At 31.4% G+C, this 9,318-nt stretch overlaps 1 protein-coding gene and 1 non-coding gene across 2 annotated transcripts; both read left to right on the top strand.

Moving 5' to 3' along the window:
- Nucleotides 1-943: 943 nt before the first annotated feature.
- LOC113506442 (lysosomal thioesterase PPT2 homolog) lies at nucleotides 944-8,816 on the top strand. Its single transcript, XM_026889296.1, is given in 9 exon segments — nucleotides 944-1,309; nucleotides 1,312-1,325; nucleotides 2,933-3,074; nucleotides 3,625-3,732; nucleotides 4,085-4,108; nucleotides 4,111-4,170; nucleotides 4,173-4,254; nucleotides 6,553-6,654; nucleotides 7,349-8,816. Coding segments are annotated over 9 exon segments (849 nt in total). The 5' UTR covers nucleotides 944-1,191; the 3' UTR covers nucleotides 7,548-8,816.
- On the top strand, nucleotides 5,280-5,350 carry Trnaq-cug. Its single transcript has one exon. It is a non-coding gene; the product is annotated as a tRNA-Gln (tRNA).
- Nucleotides 8,817-9,318: the final 502 nt, after the last annotated feature.

Below are 9,318 nucleotides of genomic sequence, written 5' to 3'. Positions count from 1 at the left end.
AGGTGATAACTGAAGTAAAAACTTCTCTATGGTCTGATCAAGGTTTTGGTTAACCTCCTTAGTTTGTACAGCTCTTTCAAAGTCTTTGGAAGCAAGGCTGTACAGTGAATCTTCGAAAACCCGAAAACCTTCATACAAGGCTACCAATTCTTTCAGTCCGCTCAAACCAATCTCGTAGAATGTATCGCGGTCTTTATTCGCGGCTTCTTTCGGGTCAAAAAGTAATGAAGCGGTCTTCTTCTCATCATTATAGATAGTTGTCTGCGGCACAGCTAGCTTTTTAAGCTGTTCAGCTAAAGATGTAGCCGCCATTGTCAGTTATCTGTAATGCAGAATACTCATTGTATGTTATATACCATGCTTAGAGGCACGTATAGGTTATGGAATTGAATATAAAAGAACCGTTGTATACTGACATTTTTCATGCACTTGAATCGCACTTACTACTACGATTTTTTAACTTAACTTATAATTAATGTATCGTAATAGTAAAAACACGGAAGGTTTTCAATAATAAATGGCATGTGCGGTTGCACACAATGTTTACAATCTCATCTCCCGACTTGTCAACATTGACAGAAGGTAAAGCATGGCTTCTGCGTTCGGTTTTTCTTACTTTTCTATTACACTATTTTGGAGTTGTTTTGTTTTAATTATTTAATATCAATTTAATATACATAACAAATTTTACTAGGAAAAAAAAACATTTCTTGAAACTAATGAAATGTCAAACTTGTCGGTTTTCTTTTATATTTTCACTTTCTCAGAGAAAAGATAATTAAAAGACCTAATTTCATAAGTAAAAATCTTTTGCGTACAATTCTTATGGTTGTCTTCAAAATATCTTAACAAACATCTTCAGATAAATTCAATTACAAATAATGAAATTATCAATCTGTGTTTTTTCCTTGTGGACATTTTCTTCACTACTCTATGACCCTCTGTGCATGTCACTGTGGTTTGTTGATTTGACTTTGACTTATTTACCAGATGGTATTGTTTATAAGAATGAAGGTTTTTGCGTGTGATTTACGTAAATAATGATATTGAACTTTATCGTTTATTATTTATCTAGATGTGTGTTATGACGTATTTACAGTGACCGTTAAATGCGTATAATTTAAGTGTATTGTAGTCAGTAATCGTCAGTTTTTGCGTCAGCTAAGTTCTTTGTTCTATTCATTCGTAAAAATGGCTCTAAAAATCGTATTACTAGCGCTTACATTATTTTTAGTTCCTATTTTAACGTATAAGCCAGTTGTATTAATTCATGGTGTTATGACGGGAGCCGCTAGCATGGAAATGATAAAGTTCGAATAGAAGAGGTAAGTCTTTTTATGCCAAGTTCAATGCCTTTGCCTAATGACTGGCAATTATGACCTTTATTACGTTTCTCTATGATTAAAAAAATTGCGGACGTTTGCCAGACTTTGCTTCTCACTAAATGATTATTTTAAAGTTACTTAATTTTAATTATAAATTTCACAAGTTGCGTCTAGTTTGGACACTGTTTCTTTATCCTTAGGTTAACATTAGTCAACAAAGATTAATGATAGTGCATAATAAACAATATAGGTTTTGTAGTAATTTCATCTGCTGGTCAATTAACGTCAATTTGTTCTTAAATACTTACTGAATTTTATTGTTAACAAAACTCATCAAAAGTTATATTAACAGGTAAAGAAACTTGCAACATGGTCAAAAATCCTATTAATGTCCGTCTGTAAAATGTTTATTTTGTTTAAGTTACCAACATTTTTATAATTGTCTGGCTCAATCTATAATACGAAATCAGTTATTAAGTACATGCAAAAGAGATGTGCAATAATATTTTATATATTTTTTTTTGGTTTCTCTTCTTTTCCCTACCCTGTTAAATTCTTATCTATACTTCTATACTAATGTATAAAGCTGAAGAGTTTATTTGTTTGTTTGATTGTTTGAACGCGCTAATCTCAGGAACTACTGATCCAAATTGAAACATTATTTTTGTGTTGAATAGACCATTAATCGAGAAGGCTTTAGGCTATAAACTATCACGCTGCGACTAATAGGAGCGTTGATACAATGAAAAATGTTGAAAAAAACAGGGCAGGTGTAAATCTTAACTTATATTTTCTACCCACGGGGACAAAGTCGCGGGCAACAGCTAGTTTCAGATATAAGCTTCTATTATTAACCTAGTATTTTTTTACTAAGCGTAAAGAGTAAGACTCTTTTACTTAAAAATAAAGAAATGCAAATTATATACGTAGGAACAGTTTGTATCCTGTAACTTTTTTCATAATGTCTTTATTACAAATATGACATGTAATCATAATTTATTTTATTTAATAACAAAGTTATTACCTTGACATGACTAATGCATTATGCAAAATGAATCAACAGTATTGTTTGTTTGTAACAACAAGATGACATTGAATATTGATCAATATTAATTATGTCATAAGCCAAATGAACGATTAGTAAGAACTTTAATGAGATAACCTATTGTTTGTTACAAAGGTTGTCTCAATACCTCGAAATTAACTATCATATTCATTAAGAAAAGTTATACTTACAAAAATACAAAATATTTTCATGTTTTGGTACCATAGCTTACAATTTTGTACATTTTCTAGCACTTTTTCGAGCTAAAAGTTTTAAAAGTTAAAAAATGATCTCTTGCCATGCAACATGAAAAATCGATCACATGCAAGCCAAACTCGCGACACTAAGCAAAAAACACTTTCCCTAAATTGAACATACAACAAATTAATGGCTGTGCAAATTATTGCTTAACATCTATTACGATTTTTTTAAACTTAAATCAAAATAAATCCTTAGTAAAAGACTGTCATTTAAACCTTTCGTACTGAATCTTGAAAATCTTGAATAGATTACTTAAAATAAATATGTTAATTTAACAATGAAATGTTATTAAACATTCCAGAAACATCCAGGCACAATAGTATACAATGTGAACCGGTTTGAAAGCTGGTCCAGTCTGGAAACCATGTGGCACCAGGTGTTGGAGATCGGTATGGATGTGGCGAACATTTCCGCCAGCCATCCTGAAGGAATCAATCTTATAGGTACATAAATTATTTTTCTTACATTAGACATTATAATATCATATTTTTACTTATTTTAATCTGTGTAAGTCCCTGTCCCTAATAGAGATGTAGAGGATATAAAAAGTAAAATCTATGAAGTCGATAATTAAAAATATTGGACACCGATTTCGGCATCTTTCTGACCAACGGAAATGACAAAGATAAACTTTTTTTTAAGTTTAGGAGAGGAAGTTTGTGCTGTAAAGATTTCGTAAAATTTACACAAAATCGCATGAGTTCCATTCACCATAATTTTATCAATTTATGTTTGCGGGGCAAAGGAAAAAATACGTACCTATCCAATAATATGTATTTAACTACGATGCGAAACAAAATTGAATTTTCCCTATCGGCCTGCTGTTCATTCTTCATTCTTATGATTATAAATCACATGTATTTTCAATTTGTTTCAATCTGCAATATAATCTTTCGACTGTAATATTGATTTATTGTTATACATTATTTGTTTGTAGCAAAAAAAACTGTATACTCAGACTTACTCAGTTGACAATAAATTTGTAAATTCCAGGATATTCCCAAGGAGGATTGATAGCGCGGGGTATAGTGGAGACATTCCCTAATGTGTCTGTTAGCACATTTATATCTCTCAGCTCACCACAGGCCGGACAATACGGAGGTTTGCATTATTAAACATCTACTTATTTTTACTGCATTTCATAATAATCATAACCTTTACATTAAAAAAAATCGCCTTGCGTATGTTTTATTGGATACATAAATACTGCTATACAATGAAGCACAAAAAATAAAAGAATAATTTGCGTAACTTTAAGATAAAATAATAGTGAAGGGTTGACCTGATAAAATAATAATTTTCTTTACTTTAAATCACGTCAAACGACCTAGATTCTTAATTCATTCTGAATCTTATTGTGAATTCAACTTGAACTTTATAAGTACGAAACTAAAATAATTGAATATTTGCACATTTATAAATGAGTTAAACAAACTCTTTCAACATTTTCCAGCCGGCTTCTTGCACCTAGTATTCCCGGTCTCGTCAAAGACACGGTTTACGAGCTGTTCTACTCGCGAGTGGGTCAGCACACGTCCGTCGTAACTACTGGAACGATCCCTACCATCAGACTCTGTATGAGACTTATAGTGTCTACCTACCGTACATCAATAATCATATTACGTGAGTACTTAGAAATACCTTATTGTTTTTAGTCACCGTTGGTTGTTCGCTTCTGGAAACAGGCCTTACTAAATTTGCGCCATAGCACCCCATTCTCCGCTATCTGCATCCCAGCAGCCAGCGTTTAGTTTCGCTAGGCCTATATGTATCAGTAATAATTATTGGAATTATTTTCGTGAGGTGGACCTCGAGTTCATGATTAGACTCCAGTTGCGTCCTAAATTATTGGGGTTATTAATTTGTATAAGTAAACCGTCATGAACAATTTTTTCGAATTAATATGATTTGACGGCTTTTCATACATATAAAGTCGATTAAAATGGACATAATGACTTCTAGCCGTATATTCTTATTGTATGTGTGTATGTCATTGAACTTTAAATACATAAAGATGTAAATCTATCTATTAATACACACACACGTGTTATAGTATTAGAAAGTAAGTGAGGTTAAAGTTCTTAGCTCAACGTAAACATTCTATTGGCAATTATAAGTGAACGTTACGTATATATTATTATATTTATATGTATAAGTAATATAAACAATAGTATGTATAATATGCTCAATTTGTTTTAGTACCTACTTTAATACTGACACATTATTAAGTAAATAAACGATGCAGTATTATTTTATTTTTCTTCTACATAGGTTTTAAGCAACTTTTTTTTTTTAAGATTTTTTTTTTTTTGACAAAAAGACTCATCAACCAACGTTGTAGAATTTTGGTTTAAGGAGACTATTCTTTTTGCTTTGTGTTAGTAATCTGAATCACCCTTTCTGATTAAAACAAGAAAAAGGTGTTTTCTTATAGGAGTGGATTTATTTTTTATTACCGCTGTCATCCGCGTCTTCTGAAACGACCAAAACAATATGAATAAATATTTTTTCTTTATGACTGTAATTAGCACTTTGATAAGTTATTATTTGTTTTCATAATATATTACAGCGATTAATATTTTTAATAACAAACAAAGATTATGAAACCTCTCGCCTAATGATACTAAATTTCGGCAACTTTGTCAATCGGTTCCATGGTGTACGGTTAGCACTCTGGACTCTGAATCCAGCGATCCGAGTTCAAATCTCGGTGGAACCTGATCTTTTGTTAAGTTTTCTGATATTGTTATTCCAATCAGTTTTTGAATTTTTTGATAATAATTTATTTTTATTTAGTTAGTTAATCAGCATATTTTCGTACCTATTAAAATTTGATTTTGAATGTTTATTAAGTCACATTATAAGTAAATACCTACTCGTGACTCTTGAAATAATTCATAAAAAAAAACAAATTATCGAATATTAAATAAATGTTTTTAAGGAAGTAAAAACGTAGCAAATGTACGTTTCGTTAATAATATTAAACCGTTATGACGCTATCTAAAAATAACTGTATACGTCAAACATCTAATCGAGGTCAAGAACGAAACCGAATACTGGACGACTAATAATAAAAGTATTATACATACATGTAGCTATGTATTATTAATAGATTAAGAATTAAATACGAAAATAATATAGGGAATGTTTTAACTACTTATTCATTGAAAAAACGTTGTATTGTCAATTTATTTTTTATTCGACCAGCATATCTATACTTCTATACTAATATATAAAGCTGAAGAGTTTGTTTATGACAGGCCTGTTGGTCTAGTGGTTAGTGACCCTGACTGCTATACCGGAGGTCGTGGGTTCGATTCCCGCCCAGGACAAATGTTGTGTGATGAGCATGATCATTTGTTCTGGTGTCTGGGTGTAATTTATCTATAATATGTTTGTATTAGAAATATATAAGTAAGTTTATCAGTTGTCTGGTTACCATAACACAAGCTCTGCTTAGCTTGGGATCAGATAACCGTGTGTGATAAAAAAAAAAAAAAAAAAAAAAAAAAAAAAAAAAAAAAAGAATTTGTTTGAACGCGCTAATCTCAGGAACTACTGATCCAAATTGAAAATTCTTTTTGTGTTGAATAGACCATTTATCGAGGAAGCCTTTAGGCTATAAACCATCACGCTGCGACTAATAGGAGCGAAGATACAAAGGAAAATGTGAAAAAAATAGGGCAGGTATAAATCATACCTTATATCTTCTATCCACGGGGACGAAGTCGCGGGCAACAGCTAGTAATTTATAATTCTACTGTACGTTTTTTTTGCTACTGGATTCGTTTTTTCTTAATGCGTTTTGGTGACGTCTTGGTCGGTTCAAAATCACAAAACAAAAATGTTCAAAAGCCGACTCTAAATCAACGTGTTAAGGTTCATTTACCTCAATAAATAATACTTTGTTTACATTTTCAGTTCGGCGAAATCAGATGACTTTAAGAATAACTTCTTGAAACTGAAGAGGCTTGTGCTGATCGGCGGCCCAGATGATAACGTTATCACGCCATGGCAGAGCAGGTAAAACAACAACTGTATAACTAGCTTTCATTGCTGTAAAATCATTACCCTTCTGAAAGTTAGTCGGGTAAATACAAAAGAAATACCTGTAGTAATTGTTAATACACTGTATTTTAAGATAGTAGGTACTTTCGAAGAGACTTAGACACAATGACATGTGTTTGTATCGTCATGAGCTTAGATTATATACCTCGTCATGAGTATAGTCAAACACGAAATATCGTCCTCAGCTAGCTCAAAAGACAAAGTTATGAAATAAACAATTATAATAATAATAAAAGTTTTATGTCCCACTGTTGGACACAGACCTCTTCCCGAATATGGATGGTTTGAATATTGATCACCACGCTCTGGCTCACTGCCGATTTCGATTTGTAATCTTCACCTTCATCGGCCACATTGTCAACAGCAGAATCGGGGAAAAGAGTCACATGACAACCGTTAAACAAAACTTACAACTTAGCCGAGTGGTTGAGGTCACCACAAAAAACCCACGGTGCGTGACGTATCGCAGGTTCGACCCCCCCGTAGAACAAGCATTTGTTTGATCCATTAATGCTTGTTCTGAGCCTGGTTGTCTGTGCGCTTGTGACTTGAATGTTTGTGAAACCCCCCTCGACACAAGGATCAAATTCCTTAATGAGGAAGTCGTTTTTTTTTTAATAACACACTGAATTTTTTACCTACTTTCCAGTCAATTCGGCTACTACGACGCCAACGAGACAGTCATAGAGATGAAAGGCCAGAACATATACCAGGAGGACCGCATCGGGCTGCGCGCGCTCGACCTCAGCGGGCGGCTGCACCTCGTCACTGTGCCCGGCGTCAACCACTTCAGCTGGCACATGAACGTTAGTGTCGTAGACGATTATTTGTTACCTTTCTTAGATTAAGTTAGGAAAAATATAGCTCAATATTCTAATGAAATTGATAGAACATTGAATACTGGAGTAAATCAATCAAAACCTGTATCAAAGTTAAAGTGAGAAAGAAAAAGACAAACATTGAATAGTGAAGTAAATTAATTTAAAGCTTGCACTCAAAGTTGAGGAAGGAGTGGCCTTAAAATTTAAAGAAATAGACAAATTTCATGCCTTTTTTGAATATGCCAAACTAATAAGTCATACTTTTTTATTTTTAATGAAGGAAGAATCAATTGATGAAATGTAAGAAAAATGGCGATATGTGATTTCTATGAACATAGTAGTTAGTTTGTTGTAATAGAAAATATTTGCTCAATGAAGAGTAAAGACAATTAAATCTGTTCAAAAATACAAATATGAATCACTAAACAAAATTAATAGTGAACAATTAATTTTTAATACCATGCCATTGTAAATTAATGCTGTTTGTATCTCATGTACAAGGTAGTACAAAATAACCAATTCCTATACTTAACTTCTTGATTTCTCAATAGTATAGGCCAGAAAAGTATTAGTTTTTTTTTCACTTTTCTGGTCACTTAAGTATGGGCATAAAATAAACTGAATGCCAAGATGCCATTGAATTTAATATTGAAATAATTATTGAAAGCCAAAATACCGTTCTTTGAACAATTTAGTTTTATACTTAGTTTATAAACTTTAAAATGGAATTTCGCCAATTAAATCAAGTTAAGAAGATCATTGTTGTAATATGCATGTGCATAGCGGTATCTCGCTTCTTCAAAAAGTTTAAGATGAGCTCACAGTAATGCACATAACCTCACAATTATACCAATGTGTTAACAAAATAAACTTTGCAATAGAATCTGATCCGGATCAAACGACCGTCACTTCATATTTACTTCAAGACAATGTATTACAATCATGTGATCTTTTTAATGTTCAACGACATACAGAGAAACGTAGAGACATTCTGACTATTTCCTAATAATATTGTGCAACGAATAACGTATCTACAATATATTGTGATTAATTATTTAACTGGCCCTATAAAATTGTGTGAAAATGTGATTTATTTCTAAACGAATTTACTTTTTGTATGTTTTTCAAGTGTTAGCTTTCTCAAATAATGAATCTCGGTATTTTTATCCTTTTCTATATTAAATCATAACGGAATTTAATTCTCACTTTGTTTAAGATTATTTAATTTTCTAGCGCAATTGAATCTTATTTATAATTCGTATGTGTTTATAATTATTATTAAAGAATAAACTTGTGGTTGTTCTCTTTTAAAACTATTATGATTTAATGCCGATAATATTGATATATTATCAATTTATAACTTTTAATACAGTTGATGGCTCTAGAATTTATCGTTTAGAAATATCTATTTTAATTTTAAATAAACACAGTTCAAAATATATGTGATGTAGTACCATAAAAGTAACATTTACAAAAAACAATTTTATTATACACATATTTTGTAGGAATACACTAGTATTATTAAGCATGCAATAATTAATTGCCTCACTGTATTATGGGCTTATGTTAAGCAACATAATATTATATTTTATAAGTATGTCACACGTAGATTTTTGTATTATTTACCATTATATCCAAAGTAAAATAAAAGCATAAATTATAAAAATATAATTTTAATTCAAGACATCAAGTTTTTAAGACATTTGTTAAACCTTTCGAATATTATTTCTTTGTTAACATAGACCCAATATTTAGAGATCTGTAAACGTTTCGTAATAAATAATAATGTATTAATCTA

Source organism: Trichoplusia ni (genome assembly GCF_003590095.1).
Source record: "Trichoplusia ni isolate ovarian cell line Hi5 chromosome 15 unlocalized genomic scaffold, tn1 tig00002991_group14, whole genome shotgun sequence".
Classification (NCBI taxonomy): Eukaryota; Metazoa; Arthropoda; class Insecta; order Lepidoptera; family Noctuidae; genus Trichoplusia; species Trichoplusia ni.
This window is presented reverse-complemented; position numbering and strand designations above follow the sequence as displayed.